The sequence below is a fragment of the Temnothorax longispinosus genome, chromosome 3, assembly GCF_030848805.1.
Source record: "Temnothorax longispinosus isolate EJ_2023e chromosome 3, Tlon_JGU_v1, whole genome shotgun sequence".
In the NCBI taxonomy this organism is placed as follows: domain Eukaryota; kingdom Metazoa; phylum Arthropoda; class Insecta; order Hymenoptera; family Formicidae; genus Temnothorax; species Temnothorax longispinosus.
The window spans coordinates 6,953,385-6,974,271 of record NC_092360.1 but is presented as its reverse complement, the minus strand read 5'-3'; the positions used below and the strand labels follow the sequence as shown (position 1 = coordinate 6,974,271).

The following is a 20,887-nucleotide window of genomic DNA, read 5'->3' as shown; positions in this document are numbered from 1 at the left end:
TCATCATTTCTTCATTATCTTCCTTGTAAAAACCTCAGGTAGACAGTGACACGATAGCGACGTCTAAGGACGTCTAATAGACAACAATAGACCAAAATGGGCATCATTATGCCGTCTTTCAACATCACTCTGCGCTATTGAGATTTCTCACAAGAATTTGGTGTCATTCGTATTTGAATGACAAGGCGCTCTCGCAAGATGAATGACGAGCCAGTAAATACATCAAAGTAAAATTTCCAACTGTATTCATTGTTCCTGATCTAATCTTTATTTCTGTTGGTTATAAACAGCTAAAAATTAATAATTCTACGTTAATACAACAATGCAGGGTGTATCGCTATTCGGTGATTGATTTATTAAATATTACCCGCGGTACTTACTTAATTGTCAATTTTTTATTTTGTTTGAACATGAAAATAAGAATTAGACGGATTACATGGCAAACGGTACATTCATAATCCGATCTTATATTCAAAATCGCCTTAAATCTGACTATAGGCAGTCTTAAATTCTATCCATGCAACCATGAAATAACCGTACAGCGTCTCGAGATCGTACATAAGATCATACTTAATACCATTCATAGAGTCAGAAACTTTAAAATTTTATAGCTAAATTTACAGGTTGACCTCATCGCTGATTAAGTTAATCGAAGTTTCGTTGCTCTCGAGTCATTATGCCTTCCACGTGAATTTATAGGCGCTAGCTTATCGGCATGTATATGGAGAATACCTATGTACAACGTTCAAGCCGTAAATGGATAACATATATCATCATATTTATATTTAGCGAACACAATATAACAGGCTCCGAGTTCATAATGTGTTTCTCTAAAACACCTAAATATATGTATATGCCCTGATGTTATTTACATAGTCGGTTTATGTGGCTCAACTCTCAAGCAAGTCCTATTTAAAAAAAAGTTGAGAATATCGACTGGCTGAAATCTGAAATGTCATGCTTTGCGTTCATCATTTCGAATTGTTGCTCGGCGCGTTTTATGTATTTGTCCGAAAATTTCGAACAATCGAATTCGGCAAGTGTGGAAGTCAAATAATACGACCGAGCTCGACGATCAATGCGAAAAAAGTGTCCATATCTGTCGACAGATAACGCCACCAGCTGTGCATGACGCGCGCGTCGTTGCGATATAATGAATCTCTCGTTAGCTCGTTAGAGAATAATGGATTTGTGCAGCCTCAGCGGATATGGCACAAAGAAAATAAAAATACATGCACATGCCGCATCAATTAGACACAGATCGCTCATTATCTATTCATCTCTTTTATTTGCAGTAAATTAATTCTAAATTTACATTGTTCAAAAGATGCAAGCAAATGTTAGTAGAATTTCGGAAAAGAAATTTTTACCCTATGCAAATAGTGTTAAAAACGAGTACGAGATGTATTGACAAATACAGCGATTCTCGGAGCTAGAGCTCTCTTTTCGAAAGTGAAGTGTATACACGCAAAGTCATTAATATTCAACACATGAATTTTGCCATTTTATATCGATAAGTGTATACGGGAAACGAGATATGTGCTTCGATATGCATCTACAAATTCGTGCGTTAAAATATTAATAATTCCGTATGTCGATTATATAAATAAATTTTGCTAAAAAAAACAAATATATATAAAGGTTTTTATTCTTTTTCTGCAAAGTGTTTTGCGACTTGACTTAATTTTTATTTAACACATGAATTTTAGCACTTATAGCACTTATCCTTTAATTAACTTTAATACGCGCCTATAAGTTCATACGTTAAGACACTAATGACTACGTAATATAAATCACAAACAAGTTTTGCTAAAAAAAAAAAATCAAAAAATAAAATAAATCATGTTTCTTTTTCTACAATGTATTACACATCTTTACTTTTAGCTCGCGTGTGATACAAGAACGTTACTTTAGTTCGCAAAAAAGAAAGTTAACGGAGAAACCTGCTACAATCCATTAAAAGGATGCGACAACAATGTCTACCTCGTCAACACGATCAATCGTAATCGCTATTTCAGGGGCACGGGTCAATGTAAATCAATAGTTTTTTTCTTTGTTTGTCACAATGATCTAGTCTGGTAAATGTGTCCCGTTCGGGGAACTTTCAATCGTTGATGAATCAATGGAACGCAGCGATGACTCTCGTTTCGCTCGTACTTCAGCGTGACGCTAATTCACGTCACACGCGCACACGGTAAAAGCGTGACACAGAGCTGCACGTGAATTAGTTACCTAGTTTATAAAGTCGATTGGAAAATTTCCGCTTATGTGCGGATCAGGTGCTGAATCTCCCGTTACGTAGAATCATATGATTACCAGTGAGATGGAGAACGATTACGTCGCCGTTCAGCTCGTCGGACATTAAGCTTGACCTTGAAGGCAAGTCGCGTTACGATTTCTCCTGAAGTACACAATCGCACGGGCATTTTAAATATGACTTTGTTTTTCCTTTCACGGCGACCTCTCGAATTAAAGAGCGGCGAGCGGTGAGCGATTTTTAAATCTGCATTGCTGAATGTGTCGGCGCTAAAAAAAAGGCGGATCCGCGTCTAAAATTGAACGATGACATTTAATGCGTCGAATGCGAGTTATAAATTCTCAAGAGGAATCTCTGATACCTGGCGTTCTACGCACGTGTTGTATCTCAGACACAAAGGCGCTCGTAATGTCTCGTTAGCGGCGAGCTAAATAGAAGCGCAGATTCATTATTGTCTCACGCCGCACGTGCAGGTATTAGCTGACAAGAGCGCAACGCTGAACAATAAGGTATGCTTATAAATATGGATCTGGAAGCATTAGCATCGTCCCTTGGGAATCCTTTAGACTTTAGAGTCTATCCAGACAAACTTGCATAGGTGCATAAGGATAAATGGATTGATCTTCTATTTCCTTATACACATGTATACGGACCAATCAATTTTCTTATGCTTATGCGTTTATGCAAGTTTGTCCCTTTGGGTTAAGAGAGCATTAGGATGCACGACGACGACGACGACGCGGCTACTCACGAAAAGCCGCGTGCCGAGCTCGGAGTGCTCGGACTCGGCGCCGCATCGTCGCCGGAGCACGATGCACTCACGTCGCACCGACCGCATGGACCTCATTCTGTGATGCTGTGGTGATGGTGGTGACGCCTCAAATGTCGGATACGTGCCTGCGCACAGCCGCGATGTCGAAACGCAACTGGTAAAGCCGTTTTAGGGAGCCGGGAAGCCGTGGCCCCGGATCTGAGAACTCCAATCGTTCGAATTTGATTCGGGAGACCGGAGATCGCGCGCGCTCTCCGACGTCGTAGCGTTCGCGTCGCGTCGCGGCGACGACGAAGCTGGGTGGGTGGGTAGGGACGGTCTCGGCGCACTTGGCGACTTGCCATCGCCGAGAACAGGCCGATATATCATTTTCATTCCTCCGGTGCCGTTCGCCCCGTCGATACACCTATCTCCTCACCTTCGCGAGCGCGATCGCGTAAACACGCGTAAAGTGAAGGCAAACGGCAACCGGGTGCGGACGCACTCGTGCGCGCGCGCGCGCGCGCAATAGAGCACGCACGACACACGCACGCACACACGCAGCAATCGCGGTCGCCGCGATAGACACCTGTTGCGCCGCCGACCTGAGCGCAGTCGACGCCGAGCAGTCGCGGATCGCGGGTCCGAGATTCGTGATCCCCCGGGTTCGTGTTCGCCGAGTGAATTAACGCAACAACCGATCTCCGATATCTTCTGAGAGGTGTTCGCGATTTCTGTCAACTTTTGAGTTTAGCGAGCATCTTTGGTACACCGTGTTTCCAGATACGGTAAGCGTTAGGAACGCGTTTGTAGTAAACAATAATTCGAGTAATACAGATCACATAATTTTCTGTGAAACCGGTTTATCGTTTTGTGTTTATACCTTATATCACTGTTAGATCTCAAAGGATGAAATATCACTTAAATATTAAAGGATTGAAATTTAAACTAATATATTGAGTTAAATAGTATTTCGTTATTTTTAACTGTCTGCATGTGTGTCAAAATTTATTACTTTAACACAAAATAATATTATTTTAACGCCATCGGTTTAGTTAAATCAACATTGTTTCAATTAAGTTAAATTAATGATATATTTAGTAGGAGCAGTGACGACTATTTCCTATAGGAATGGTTAAAAATGACTCAATTGAGTATAATTTGGCACTAAGTAGCAGGCGTTATAATTTGAAAAGTGATAATGTCACAATAATAACGACGTTCCGAAAGGACACGATATCTAGAACGTATTTGAAAGGTTCATGTATGTTACAGTGTTTTAAAATGTTTCTTAGACATTACGTTGCCTCTAAATATTGTTATTAGATGTTTCATCTACAGATCAGTGGAAATTGTAATAATTATGGTGATTGTGCAGATAATTGATTCGATGATATGTAAGTTTTTATTGTATAAAACATTGCAAATTATTGCCGGTATTTTATTTCTTCACGTATTCAAATACGATAATAATTAATAAAAATCACAAGTTGCACTTTAATCATGCGATAATGATAAAGCAAATTTTGTAATTAGCCATTTTAAGGCGTCCAATGGATTATCAATAAATTGCCATTCGTCATAATTGAAGAAACGATAATATAGATAATTCATGTCTTGTGTGGGATCTGCTCGATTACATCTTGTATTACTTCAATTACACAATATTAATTGAATATGCATATAACGTAATTAGCTAAAGTCCAAGAAACAAAATAATTATGCGAATAATTAATTTCCAGAATCCATTCTTTACTGATTAATAAATAATCAGTTGGAAGTAATTGCGCGTTTCTTTAGACAACTTTAGTCTCAATCAGTACGGAGGTCACGTTATCCGCGTTATCGATTCAAAGATTCATATACCTGCCTGTGATTTACTGATAAAAACATTACTATATGTTCTACGTAATTATTTATTTTTTGGTATATAATTCAAGTGTGATAATAATAAAAATTGATAATAATTAAACACCACAAGTTGCAGTTTAATCACGTAACCGAATTATGATGACGTAAATTTTGTAATTAACCATTCGTTTTGAGGCTCAATGGGAGATCAATAAATTGTCTTAATTGTTATTTATCATAATTAAAAGAACGGTAATATATCGTAGATGTTTTCACATCTTATTGCTTGGAACTTTAATACATCTTACAATTAAACTTTTTCAATATGTATGCGTATAATATAACCAGCTAAAGTCCAAGGAGATAAGTAATTCTTATAATCCACAATTTATCGATCATAAATGACCGCATAAATCGCGCATTTCCTTTTGTTTTAATCGATACAAATATTACGAATGTCATCAATTCAAGAATTTATATATCCTGTGTGTGATTTAACGCCGATGAAATTATTGCTATGCTTTATATAATTATTCTCTATCGATATCACGAATGTATTACGTATTTGAACAATAACAAGAGATATAAGAGTACAGATGTACGCGTGAAAATATATATCTTGATAAAAATTTGCCATTCTTGATACGATTAGATATACATATATATATCCCTTCTTGTAGATATAAAGACTCCAAACATCTCCTTCAAATTCAAAGAAATCATCTGCCAGCGAGACTTAACTGAAGAGACACTTACTAAGACTAAATTGTTAACAGTGCTCAAGCAGTAAAAATGTCGTTGGGATTGGCGGACGATCAGAGATTTGCATTAATGAAGGTAAGTCCAGAGACATAATTTATTCTAAAATAAAAAACTTTCTCTCTCTCTTGTTTTTACTCTTGCGGGAACATCAAAGACTAATAAAATGTCGACATATAAGCACATTTTTACTACATATATCCTTTTCTAGATATTCTTATAAAAAATAATAAACGATAGATTGAAAAAAGATAGATTTTCTGTATAAAAAAGTGACATGATGGACATTTAGCTAAAGTATATAGGTATCGATGTAATGATATCTTTTTATCGTATAAGGAGGTCACTGCGGCAAAGGTTAGCAATAGTTTCTTATCAAACAGACCAACGTTGTGCAATATTTATTCGTTTATTATATGAGTTTAATCATTTTTGTATAAATTTTAACTTATATGTTTTCTTCCTCTTTTCCTTCATTTCTAATCTTGATATTCCTATTTTTTTTAAATATTAAATTAATTGTTGTTGAAGAAGACGAAGTACAGCCGAAACCTTCAATTGTTTTCAATATATTCTTGAAAATAAATTAGATTTTATTTTAAATCAATATTCCTATTTTGCTCGTATTTTCGTTGACCGTTGACCTTCTTATGATGTTATTTCGCTGTTGGCCTATTGACGTTATTGAGTGTTGATTTTTCTATTAATCTGATATCTTTTTAAATCTCTTATTTCTCCTTCAGAATGAAAGATATATTTCGCAATTATAAGTAATAAAAGAGTTTTCAAATCTTTTAGATTTATATTAAACTAATTTTAACGTAATGTGTACTATTGACAGAAAACATATACGCAGGCAAGAGATAAATATATTCCTTGCTTAATTTTATTACCAGCAAAGCGAATGTCATCTATTTTAATATAAAATCGACAGATATATACGAATAATTATTAATAGAAAAAATTAAATAAATTATTAAAATAATGTTCTACTTTTCAAAAAGTATATTACAATAAAATCTAAACACTGTTATTATCTCTCAAATTTCAACAAACCGCGAAAGTTCAATGATTTAATGAGTTAATATTAATTGTATATTCGCAGTGAGTATAATTAGCACTTGCAAACTAACAAAGCTATCGCTTTCACTTTCTTTTGAAGATATAAATGAAATAGGGTTATTTGAGATATTACAATTTTTTGTTCGTTGCTTGAGATGTTTCTTCGTGTGTCTGAGAAACGAGTAAACATCGATAATCATTAAAATTTTTTTTTGACATCAGTAGCGGGATTCTGTAACGTTGCGCAGGTATGTATGGTAAGAAAGCTGCACAACGATACCGAAACTGTCGTTAAGGAGTTACAGAATCCCTCCTCTGACATGACTAATTTATTTTATTAAACAAAGAAATTAACATCATCATACCACAGTGCTTACAGAATACAAAAATAGTATATTGTGCACCAAGGGGAGAAAGTAGCGTTTTTAGAATATAATCTGAAAAAGCTTTCGACCCGAGGTGCACACGATATTGTTCACAACACCTTTACGGAAATGTTCGACTTCCATGCCTAGAGAGGGGCGAGAGTGGCCAATAGCCCGCTATACCGGGTGGAAAGTATCAATTTTCTTCCCTAGGGAGGAAAGTAAGCCCTGGCGTGAAATTGGCCACTTTGTCACTTTCGCCCCTCTCTACAGGCATGGAAAGTCGAACTTTCCGTGGAGGTGTCGTGAAAATAAATATTGGAATTTTATAAGTTTTTTCGAGGATATAATTCGCATTAAAAAATCTTTATGTTTTAACAGATTGCTAAAAAGAAATATTGCCGATATCCTTGATGAAAGAAATTACGGGCAGTGGTTCGGGAAAGATTTTTTTTCAAGGGAAGCAGGTTAATCCAGCTTTACCGAGGCGATTTCTCAATAGGGTTATAAAAATTTCGTTATACGCGATACGGCAAAGACTTCAGTGCGCGTGTAGAGAGATTGCTTCATTCCTCTCGCAACCTGGTGATCATTCACCTCTGATATCTGGAACGGGTAGTAAGCAGCCGAGCACTTATTTCAAGCAGCGAGATGCAGCGGATCGCGAAGAGATCGGCGATGGTACTTTTCCGATTACGCCGGTAGTAAGAAAAGAGCCGTCGTCGTTTCGATCTATGATCTTGTTTCAATACTAACTTAACTTCTTTCTTATATCGATCAAAATTCATAAACAGAAAACGCGCAGAAAACCTGTTTCGCCAGTTTTGACGGTTCTCTCTTTACATTTATTACGCCTCTTTCATTTTAAAAATGTTATATTATATCATCTAATTACCAAATCAGTCGCAAAAAAAAAGAGTAGAACACCTTGTACGGGACACGTGTATTGAAGATTTATTAATTGCCTATAGTCTTTAAATTCGTCTGACATCAATTATTAATGTGACCGGTTAAATTAACCGTCGTTTTTTTTCTGTTGATCGAGAGGAAAACGTCGCGCCGGCGCCGTCGGCGACATGATGACACTTTCATCTGTTATGTCCGGAGACTGTCACGGCCCCGCGACTGAAGACAATCGGGCACAGGCAAATCCCGCGGCACACTTTAAAAGTCCTCAATGCATACGTAAAATCCGCCGTCTTGAATTACAACATCGGATGCAAACACATCGGGCGCGAAAATAAACGAAATGCTTCTCGCGGTGTGCATATGCATAAAATGACTTTTTTCCTCGGCTCAGTCCGCTCGGATGAGGTAATCGTGCGAAATGTCGTGGAAACGTTGTAGAAATTTGCAATAAAAGTCATTGGCTTGATGTACGAGGTATAGAATAAGCACGAAAATGGTTATGCCGAAAGAAACGCAAGATCTAATAAATATACTGATTTTTTAAAAATAATATTCACTTTCACGCAATTTACTGAAGCATCTTTACGACTAAGATCTTGGTATAGTTTATAGAAATTGTGAAACAATTAACGTTAATGCTGAATAAAAGATAATTCTCATAATTAATAAAAATTTTAAATATTACAATTAATAAAACTAAATGAAATTTTATAATTAATAAAATTAAACGTTAACTTCGTGATTTCCAAAATCGGATTATTTCTATAGTCGCGCGTTCACAATTTATAATTATAATAGGTATCTCTAAAAATCATTTTAAAATATTTCTGGATAGCTTGTATTAGAGTTATTTTTGTGTAATGTATTGTGAATTGAGATCAGAAGAGATTTTTGTCACGTTTCATAAGTTTCTCGTCAGAATAATGTATCATTAACAATCAATAAAAACTGCTCGAGTATTTTTCCTCGTTTCCAACGTCATGTGCAATGCGGAGGATGAAAACGTTTAATGGTACTTATTATATCCTGGATATCGTAGAAAATATGTAGATATAAAGTTTTTTATTCAGTACAGATACAAGTATATTAGTTATCCCGTAAAGAGCAATCGTAATTGACTGTAAAGATCCCGCTTTAATAAGTTGCTTCAAAGTTTACTTTTGATATTTTCTATAACTCGTAGAAAATTGCAATATTTTGCGTAATTATTCACAGGTTTCTTTTCAAACGATTATATATTTCGTAATTTATTTTTGAGAAAATTTCTAGCGATAAATCTTCATTTTCTATTTTTCCTCTATTTTCAAGGCTTATTCTCGTACAAAATGCAAGAAAAAATACTGTATTTCTGTGGCAATTATCGTGCCGCTATTAGTGAGTTTCTACTACTGTTGGTCATGACGGAGGTCAAAACATGCGCGATCCTTATTGAATATTCGATGAACCTTCCTAAATATCGTTAGCAACGTGAAAGGTAATATAGTTTTTAAGCTATCTTTTTGGGATTACTTTTTGCAATTAAAAGAAAATAGAAAGAATCGCTACTATTGATAATGTGTGTAGGATACGATTAAAGCCTACATTTTTTCCAATTAACACTAGTCACGCTCGACGTACTATGGGCTATACGTTCGAAACGGCGAAGAAAAGAAAGGACTGTTCGATCGTTACACGATCATCGAGCACCTACGCAACAATACGATTAACTGTAGCCGACGTACATACAAATATACTTCTCTGTTGATATACGTACACATATATATATATATATATGTATATATAGACTATATATATAGAGACAGAGAGGTCCGAATTATAAATATAGATAAGTTCAGATTTTTTAAAAAGAGGAACCGGTTTACTCGATAACGATGACGTATGATATATAAGCAATTCCGATCCTCTCGCTTCTGTCTGCATCCTTATTTTTTTGTATGCTAAGAAATGGGATCGGTGCCATAATAACCTTTTTATGATGCAAGAGATCGGCATATATTTCCATCATATCGTACCGGTTATTTCATGCAACATGCAATGGGCTGTTTCGATAATGGGGCGAAGAGATAATTGGTGATTTTTTAATCAAATAATTAGTCAGATTTTCTAAGAGGCCAGCTATTTCTAAGAGGAATTTTAACCGCTACTTTTAATCTCGTTCCCAACTATCAAGTTTCTACTAAAAACCTATATTTCATGCCACTTTTAAAGATAATCTTATCTTTCTTTAAGATTTATCAAAGATATCTTAAAGTCGAGACGAATTTCGTTACTTCGTTGCAATGATATTTTTTTGCTGTACGTTATATTTACTTTATATCGTAAATCATATAAATCAATAAGTATTAAAATGTTAATAATTGTGCGAATAGTTTTATTCGCTAAAGGAAAGATTCACATTGATTGAATTGATGATAAACAGTATGCATCAATATTTATTTTCTTTTTTATTTTTAGCGTGAATATTCCATCATTGTGTACATATACTTTGCATTTTCCATTTAGAACGATATTCATAAGTAGATTCATAGATTCATAGATAGTCGTTTCAAAGTCCTAAAGCAATTTTTTTGAATAATAATCAAGATGTATGAGAAGGACGAGAATGCACATTGGAACAAAAGTATGAAAATTTTTTATTTTAATTTGTAATAATTGCTATATATCTGCACAGTATAAGCTGAAGGGGAAAATTAAAATTATTTAGAAAAATCAGCTGAGTTGTGAAAAAACAAATCAGTATGCACTGTGTAATTACATCCTCGAACCGGAAAATTACGTAAGATGCTTTTAATTGTCTCCAATTTTAAAAATTGATGTCTCAGTTTGTTAACGTACGCTGTCTCGCGCATCACTCGATAAAAAAAGCAGACTTTTCTCCATAAAAAAAGCATATTCTTGAAGATAAATGACATATAGAATATATGAAAAGAGTGATTTTTTAATACTACGACCAAACTGCGCTTTTCGTAATTTCCTACGTTTTCATATCAGTGAAAGTAGATACTTCGATTACGATACGAGTTAATGTAACAAGTCCTTCTCTCTCGCGGAGACAACATTGATAATTACAGAAATCGACGAGGAAGTTTCACTTCACTTCCTCGCGTATTCATACGTTAACGGCACACAACCCTTATAGAAATTTAATACTGTAAGTGATTATTTGGCTAGTAATTAATTACTTATTTTGAGTATTAAAATAATTAAAAACAGTACTTTTAATACTCGAAATAAGTAATTAATCACTAGCCAAATAATCACTTACAGTATTAAATTTCTGTAAGGAAAGGTAGGAAATACGTTTCTTGAAAGTTATAATTGATAATTGTGTGCGGAAAAACCTTGGCGTTGACGTAAACTATACATAAAGCAAGATAAACGAAGTCGATATGCCGCTCCAGAAGAATAAATAATGAATAATGATGGTAAATAACGAACGTATAAATCTTTATATACTGTAATCAAACAATGTATAAAGCTTTTCATAAGCACGTGTTTTTACGTAGACAGAAAAATAGCTGTTTGCAACGCGCACGCGCGCATGAATGGATGAACATGCATACACGATGCATATTTTATTAAGTAACTTTATTCCTCGTGACTCATAAATCAAATAAAACTATATAAATCACGCTAAATCGTAAAATCGCGCTTCAAGCAATAATAATGTTTGAAAGAATCGAACGTTTCAACAATAATAATGTTATATGATGCATAAAAAGTAAATAAAACAAGTCTATAATTTTCTTTCTTCTCTTTTTTGTGCAGTTCCGGCGGTCCGTGCAAGACATCCTGCAGCCGCACCACGATGATCACTTTCTGCTTCGCTGGTTGAGAGGTATGATCTCCTCCCCCTACCTCCTGATAACCACAATTATCTAATACCATCTAAGGCATGCTACGTGATTTCGATAAATGTTGTCCTGTATTACATGTATACAATGCGATCACGCGCATCATGAGAAATATTCACGCGAAGATTAATTGACGTGACGTCCATTGTCTTTTGTTTGCTTTCGTGTGTGTGTGTGTGTGTGTGTGTATGTGTGTGTGTGTATTTTGCAACAGTATTTAGCAGAGTCAAAACTGTTTTGAAACAGAACTACGAAAACCACAGAAACTCGAGATTATCGGTTATTAGCTATTTCCAGAACTGTAAGTCACGCAAAGTATTGCAAGACATACCTAATATATACTGTCAATGAACAATGAAAACGTTCTTAAACGTATGTTTATATCAATTGCATATTTAATCAAAATTTTACTTAAATAGGTAAATAACGCAGTGATTTTGTGCTACATAAATAACAATTTTGCTTTCTTCTTTTTTTATGTTGTTGCATGTATAATATTATTATTAATATAAATTTGTATTCGTATTATATGCACCTGCAAATTACGCGATTATTTTCACATCAATACTCGCATTCTTGGTTTAAATGATGCCTTTAACAAATTATATTAAACATTGTAGATATATATATATATATATATATATATATATATATATATATACATATAACAAAATTCTTTTCACCGGATAATCCATCCAGCAAACACCAAGTAACATGCGACTTACGTGCCAATTATAATTTCCTGCTCAATGTGTTATATATGCATTTACATTGTTGAGTAGGAAATTACAAGCAGGAAAACTTATAGCATGTAATTGCATGTTACTTGGTGTTTGCTAGGAAAAGTGACAGTCCTCATAAATATATCATAAAATATGACATTATTTGCAATGTAAGTTTAAATTAATTCATATTTATTTCCTTTAGCAAGAAAATGGGACCCTACCGCGGCGGAAAAAATGCTGAGAGACGTAAGTAAGAACATTAATATTAAGATATCGCAATTGCATATCTACTTATATCCCTGTGTTCACACATTTCATTTAGTATATTTTACATTACACGGTCTTTGGGCGCCACGCCGCGCCGGTTACGTATTCGACCTCCGTTCCCGTAGATTAGGCTCGCTATTCGCATTATACGAAACGCAAGCGAATCCAATTGAGAAAGTCTGGTGAAACACGTTCCGGATACGGTCACCGAGTCTTTAAAATTTCTCTGCCACGTGAATTACTCGCGAGTCAATAAATATTAACGCGGCAGGCGTAAATTTAGCGAGTCGCGTCACAGCTCGCTGAGAACTTCTTTTATTGTGTCTGGATAAGAAATCTTCGTCTATTTTTATGAGTAAGTTCTATTGATTGGAATTGAATAACAGTCAAGAATGACAAGAGATGTCATCTCAACAGAGATGACAATAGATATGTAATATCTTCGTCCGATGATAGATATGTTATTTCAAGAGTAAATATTATATATAAATTCATCATAAATTATATATATAAATTAAACAAAGACATATAGACAAATATAAATTTCGCGAATTCTCTCTTATAAAGATTCTTCGATTTAATAACGAGGATGAATTAATATTAAACATGTATTACACGTTCCGTATTATATAATATGTTTTGCAAGATAATATTTATTAATGTAAAGATAATTTAACCATCTTCTCTTACGTAAATAACGGCCAAATAATTCGCTAACACCAATCAAAGTACAATCACAGTTAAATCCTCGCGCGAGTAAATTAACGAAACTACCTTTCCGGGTTTCGTATCGGACGTTGAAGATATATGATTTGCCGTCGACAGTTTCGCTTTTTTGCTCTCGAAGATGTTTTATATGAAATAGAAAGTTGTTCTCTGTACACGTGCCATTTTGCAGCTCGAAAGTAATGTGCCGATTCTGTGAAGCACGCTCGCGAAGTCGCCATCCGTATTCTTGTAACGAGAAGTTTCACAATGATGATTGAAAACCGGAGATTCATAATGCGGCTAAGTATCTTCCGAAGTAATTTCTTCAGGAAATTACCCTTTTTCGCTTTCTATTCCGCGTGAAACCCTGTTATTCCTGAAATCCGTTATCCTGTAAATTGTGAGAAATATTTCTTTCACCTGCAGCACGTATTCGAACATCTTAGACTGACTAAAGTCCAACGGCACCTGCTATACCGTAACATACAAACCTACAAGCTGTATTATTCTCGATTATTCTATACAGATATTACGCATGCGGAACGTTAAAACAGCATCGAACAATAAGATTAGTTTGAGTTTCCGTCACAAGTATAATATTTGGGTGAACCAATTATATGATGCTTCTTATACTAAATTCAATAATAATTTTATACTATATTTTACACTAATAATATAATTTTATGCTAAATTTAAATGTGTTCCAGTTTATTTACATTATATAGTTTTACAGTTTATTTACGTTACGATAATCAAAGTATTTTAAGTGACACATTAGTTACAATTTTATAACATTTTATTTTTTTACTAATATCGCCTATTTGTTTTTCATTGAAAATGTAACATAACTCATTTCCTGTCATTTATCATCTCTTTTGAGTGAGTCCAGCTGAATAACTGGACGTTGACATATTTGGTTTCCGATTAGCTTGTTATCGTTTTCCCACGAGAGAAATTTAACTTTCACAACAACATGAATACGTTCATCTTTATAGAGAAGATTTCATACGAAAGTATTTTAATACAAAAAAAACATTATATTATATTTTTTTTAATTTCACGCTGTTGCACAAAAAATAATAATATTAAAAAAATCTCTTAGATTTTAAGATTTATTAAAATCTGATTAAAAAATAAAAACAACAGCACATGTATATACATTAATGTTACATAAAACACTAAAAATCAAGCTAAAAATACTAAAGATATATTATGTTTATCAATGTAATATAGCACTGATAATTTTGATTACGCCGCATTATCTTCTTCATTATCTTCCACTAAAATGGCAACAAATTGTTTACGGAATAAATTTATTCACAGTCGCTAGAATGGCGGAAACATTGGGACGCTGATAATCTGAGTAATTGGGAAATTCCTGAAGTAGCAAAAACTTATCTGCCTTACGGATTAAGCGGATTCGACAAGGATGGGGCACCAGGTAAAGTCTTTTGTTATAATCAGTCTTTGAATCAGAAATTTGCGAATTGCTTTAATTGTTGTTACGTTTATGCCGTCATATTTTTTTGAAACGTTACATTTGTCGATATTTATCACTAGTGTAAAAAAAGAAACAAGCGTAGTAATTTAACGAAGAAAAGAAAACAGAGACTATTATTCAATATAAATTACAAAACATTACAAAATTGTATTATAAGAGAGAAACTCGAGAATAATAATAACAATCGAAACGAGGGGCACGTATTATATTAAATGAGCAAACATTATATTAATAAATTTCAAAGCCATCAATATAATTGTAGTGAAAAGTCGTCGGGTACAATATTATTTACAAAACTTAGATGTAACAATAGAATAATATCTTAGATAGACTTCTACTTTATTCAACGTAATAATAAATCCAACACATTTTCGGGCCTGAACGCAGGTCTCAATATTTTGGTAAAGAATCCGCGGCCCAAGGTCTTGATTCAACTTTCAAAAGTACTTTTCCTCTATAAGCTAAAAATATAAATAACAGGTGAAGACCATGACCGCAATTTTTTAATACTTCGAAATGTACAATTCTTTTAATCCTTTTGACCCCCCCCCCTCTCTCTCTCTCTCTCTCTCTCTCATGGTGAGGAATATCGTTTTAATACTCAAATACTCATAATTTTCTAATGGAAAAAATTATTTTATTATTCAAAATTAGACAATACCATCTATTAGCTATTACTTTAACATTCATTATATCAAACAAGTTTTGTTTGTTAGCGGTGAAAACAATTTTTATTCAAACTTTATTTCTATAAGATTACAAATCTGAAACCGACGAAGTGAAATTATCATAATTTAATTGTGTCGAATTTTTGTTGTTGTATTTATTATCAAGGTAATCATTCAATATTTATTTGATATTTTTATGTTATAAATATAAGAGCTATAAAAGAAGAGATAATAAACAAAGCAAAAAACTTTGAAGTCTAAAAGAATTGTAACATTTGACTTGGAGTTGAAGAGAGAGAAATAAAAAAAACTGTCTTGCTTATTCTTTTTTAAGAATTAATTTATATGTTTTATTATTCTATAAAAGTTTATACTTATCATATAATATTACACTCTTTGTAAGGCAATCCCAGCCGAATTCCGCTATGTTGCTTTTCTCATTAAACTTTTAACATATTATAAATGCAGTTACGTGCACGCGCGTATATATTTATTAAAGACAATAAAAAGATTTTTTTAAATTAAATTAACGTTGAAAATTTACATTGCATAAAATTATTTTGCATTTATAATAGATACCTACATCATTCTTTTCCAAATCGATAAATATATATAATACAATATAAATATGTATAATGTATGTTATTTTTATAGTGATCATAGTACCATTTGCCGGTCTAGACATGTACGGAATATTACACATAATAACGCAAAAGGAGTTCGTCAAAGTTATGATAAAATTGTTAGACGCTTATTTAAACTTGGCCAGAGAGCAAGCCAAGAAGCATGGCCAGATCGCCAATCAAGTGACCGTTGTTTTCGACATGGAAGGATTTTGTCTTAAGCAATATTTGTGGAAACCAGGTAAAAAAAATATATATATATAGTATACATGCCTACAACCCAATGGGTGCAATTCGTCTTATTGTTACCTGCCGCTGTCTTTTTTTATCGTTTTACCGTTGCGTATATTTTTGCAGCTGGCGAACTGATCATCACCTTCATCCAAATGTACGAGGCAAACTATCCGGAAATTCTAAAGATGGCCTTTCTGATTAACGGTAAGTTTAATAAAATATGATAATCGTAATGCGTTAGCGCGATTTCATTTAAATTTTACCATCACATATCCACGAATTAGATGCGGATATTCTTTGATGCATTGTCTGCCTTAAAAAAACTGCTTATAAAATACGAATATATAAGTAAATAAAATATATTAAAATATATAAAATATATTGAAATTTTGATGTTCCATATTACGCCTATTTAACGTAACTTTTCATTCAGGTCCTATGGATCACCGATGAGCCACAGAACGGTAATTGCATTATGCGTGAAAATTCCGTATTAACTACGGATATTATAAAATATTTTACGATTCCGTTTCGCTTTGTAGTCAAAATACTAAATAATTTGAATAGCTTGAAAGCCGACCGCTGTGACGACCGATTCACCATGGAATGTTAATGCTTATTCATTTTCTTTCCTCTTTTTTTATATTACTTTCGGATTTTCGTTTAACATATGATGAGTCAGCATAATAAGAGAAAGACTATTTTACGATTATTATATAAAAGATCGTAAATTTTGCTTACAACGTATTGTGCTAAAAATTGGCTAATTAAAAAATTTTTTAGAAATAGAAAAAGGCGCTATTAGTATATGCTATATATTGTTACAGCCCCCAAAGTCTTCACTTTTGCTTTTTCAATTATCAAGAAATTCATGGATGATTATACATTGTCGAAAATACAAATCTACAAATCCGACCCTGAGAAATGGAAACCGGCAATTCTTAAACTCATACCAGAGGATCAATTACCTGCCCATTACGGTGGAGCACTAACAGACCCAGATGGCAATCCAAAATACACGTCAAAGGTATTAAATAAATTTCTTTAAAAATTACGCATATACCTAACACATAGAATATGAAGTGTGAAAACGTTGATAGAACATGTGAAATTCTATGTGATAAGTTTAATCGCTCTCGTTGAAATTAGTACCTCTCCTCAAATTTTCATTTATTAAAAAACTCTAAAATCTCGTTGAAGAGTTCGATCTTTATTGCGAACTCTTGCATTTCGCTTGCTTCACACATTTATTTTCGTTTTGGAATAATTAATTTACTTTGTTCTCTTTAAATGTAAGTATGTATCTTGTTCCGGAGAATGATAGATCGGAATTGTTACCAGATCTGCCAAGGTGGTAAGATACCTAAAGACTTGTACACCAAAAATATGGAAAAGTCAAACGAGGATTACACTACCGTCGTCGTTCAAAAAGGAGGAAAGTTGGAATTCGATATTTCTACGCCCGAAGTGGGTTCCGTTCTAAGGTGATGTATCTTGCGATAAACATATGTCGAGAGGAAAAGCTTTCTTTTTCTCAACTCATATTCTTATATTCAGTTGGGAATTTCGAAGCGAAGGTCACGATATTAAATTCGGGATTTTGAAAAAGGACGCGACTAATGGTACGAAAACAGAAGTTATACCCATTCGGAGAGTCGCATCCCATCAATCGGACGAGATTGGAATATTAACTTGCGAAACTCCATCGACCTGTAAGCCCATATCGCTCGAGCAGCACTCCAAATAACGACAATGTCATCTAAATCTTATTTGTTTCAGATTCCGTTGTTTTCGACAATACCTACAGTATGTTAAGGAATAAGAAAGTTCATTATTCCGTACGTGTATTACCACCGGCACGAAAAGCGATTATACAATAAAGTGAAAATCCTTTTAGGAAATTTTTAATAACATTAGTTTCTAATATTTGTACTCATGATAGATCAAGTTAAAATGTTACGGAATTCGTGTAATGGAAGGATGTTATGTTAGGGTGTTATATTCGTTTTGTAGCAAACTTAGATATAAGGTGAATTTTTTGTAATTTATAGATTTGATCGCATTGTTTGATTTTGATTGTTTATTTGGCATTTCCTTCGCTTTTCTTATTTTCTTATTGCTTAAAAGATTATGTAGATCTTAATTGCAATAATAATCATGGAATATATATGAATGCAAATGCATAAAAAATTAATCCTATTATTTTAATAAATCCTATTATTTTAATTTATATAATTTTTCTTTATAGTCTTGATATCTCTTTTTAAAGCAGGGTAACGAAGGAATGATTATTATTTAAAAAGTAGATATATAATACATCATATACGAAAATGTAGTTTATGTATGTTTATAATTCAATATATACAGGATGTTTCTTAAAGAGCGCCCACTAATTGCATAGCGCTACTCCTTGTAAAAAATTGAATCAAGAAATTCTGAATCTTTTTCTATGTTTAATAAAGCGTAAGCACCGCTTCGCCGCTATACTATCAGACGGCTTACCGACATATCACCCGATCAAAGGACGGCGCTGATATTGGATTGACTTTATTCAATAATTACTACTTTATTGAGCACTATATAAAAAGAATGGTTCAGGACTTCTTATCTTTAAGAAACATCGTGTATAAACTTTTTGTAAAAAATATAGAAAGACAATATATGTATTAAAAATATCTTTAGTCGTCTTCATCTGTTAGTAACATATCGATAAGCTCAGGTTTCAGTAATTGTTCACCTTCTAAACGTTTCTGAGTCCCCCATTTAGCCAGAGTTGGTAAGACTTTCAACTTGGTAACAGGATTTGTCCTGAATGGACAATTCGGATCTTTCCAACTAGGACAGCATGTAAAAGATATTTTTAAGTTTTATTTTTTGTTATATTGTATTTTATGTTATTAGATAAGAATTAGTATTATTCACGTGATACGTCGTATAGAAATAACACAGTCGCAGATACGAAACGTCTTATTTACTTACAATGGCCTGTCCCCAACCTCCACTGTCACTAATAATGTTCCCTCAGGTGCTGCTTCGAAACCTTTTTCAATAAATGGCTCAGCTGAAATAAAATAGAGAATAACTTAAGTACCTAAGTAAACATACTGGTTTAAAATATAATATCAACATCAACACATATTTACATTATATGTATTCTCCTTTTCTGTATTATACACATAAAAATAGATAAGAAATTAGTGATTCAAATTGAATCAAGATATCCCAAAAGATATTCCAAACATATTTATCTCAAACAAATTTCTTGATAATCTCATATCTACGTTTTGATAGAAAGTTCCTAAATAATGAATAATACAAAAATCATTCTAGAATCTAGATAATCGATTGATTTTTCGACGTTATGAAAATATAGGTATGTCTTATGCTATCATCATTTCAGCTGCGTTCCGATATTCACTGCCAGTACTAAAAATCTATAGTGTATGTGACGTAAACTATAGATTTTCAGTATTGGCCATGAATATCAGAACGTGTAGCCTTCATCGTTAATCAAATCATTTCGTTGTTTCGAGCATTAAAAAATTTGAATATCGCTGATATTCGATTCAGTTCCAGAACACACAGTGGTCAATGGAATATATCATTCAAATTAATTACGAAACAGCAAAATGCTCGATTTTTACAGTTAATCTGCTAATCATACTTTACCAGCAGATTCTGTTGTGCTTCTGCTGGTATTCCACCAATAAAATTTACAGCGGACGCTCTGCAAAAAATTCGCCTCCGACAAATTCGGAGCTCGGAGCAGACAACATACTCGAGAAGTTAGGTTAGGTTATATATCTCGGCGGTCGACACGCGCGAGAGAGATCCGCTCACCCTCCACGCAGTCCGAGCACCAACTCTTGCCGGTGTCCTCCAGCTTCGTGCCGGTGTAGAGCACGTAGATCGGCGTCGTGGCTCTCAGGTCCTTCACGTATTCGAGAAAGTTCTCGTATCCCCGCACATGATGAACCATTTTTGGCGAGTCGGGCCCGGCGATCGCGCCTATAGGACGAACGGTAAACGCACGTCGTACGAAGTACGAATGCGTATGAAATTCTATCGCCAGTAGGTGCCCGCCCACGCGTTATCTCCATTTATCCGCGACGCGGGTGTACCGTATCGTCGCCCCGATTAACTTTCGGCGCGATAACGATAACGGATAATCGTCGGAATTGCATTGATAACGCGCGGCGTAGATCTCTTTAACAATTCCCTTATTAAGCGAAGAGGATAATCGCGATCGCGCGCGATTTCGCAAAATTGCACAATCCGCGCGCGATCTATATAGGCGCTTCGCGTGTACCGGCGACGAAGACCTTTATTCGAGCGTCTGCACGCCGCATGACG

At 34.2% G+C, this 20,887-nt stretch overlaps 2 protein-coding genes across 2 annotated transcripts; one reads left to right on the top strand and one right to left on the bottom strand.

Moving 5' to 3' along the window:
• Window positions 1-3,371: 3,371 nt before the first annotated feature.
• On the top strand, window positions 3,372-19,209 carry LOC139810599 (SEC14-like protein 2). Its single transcript, XM_071774288.1, has 11 exons — window positions 3,372-3,796; window positions 5,540-5,696; window positions 11,723-11,792; window positions 12,736-12,779; window positions 14,832-14,949; window positions 16,332-16,541; window positions 16,658-16,738; window positions 17,362-17,561; window positions 17,876-18,018; window positions 18,092-18,246; window positions 18,314-19,209. The coding sequence occupies exons 2-11, from the start codon at window positions 5,652-5,654 to the stop codon at window positions 18,412-18,414; spliced, it is 1,167 nt and encodes a 388-aa protein (XP_071630389.1). The 5' UTR covers window positions 3,372-3,796; window positions 5,540-5,651; the 3' UTR covers window positions 18,415-19,209.
• Window positions 14,981-20,848, bottom strand: LOC139810607 (thioredoxin domain-containing protein 17). Its single transcript, XM_071774299.1, has 3 exons — window positions 20,375-20,848; window positions 19,514-19,595; window positions 14,981-19,369 (listed from the first exon to the last, which is right to left on the bottom strand). Exons 1-3 carry the CDS (start codon window positions 20,511-20,513, stop codon window positions 19,213-19,215), a joined length of 378 nt encoding a protein of 125 aa, XP_071630400.1. The 5' UTR covers window positions 20,514-20,848; the 3' UTR covers window positions 14,981-19,212.
• Between the last annotated feature and the right edge of the window lie 39 nt (window positions 20,849-20,887).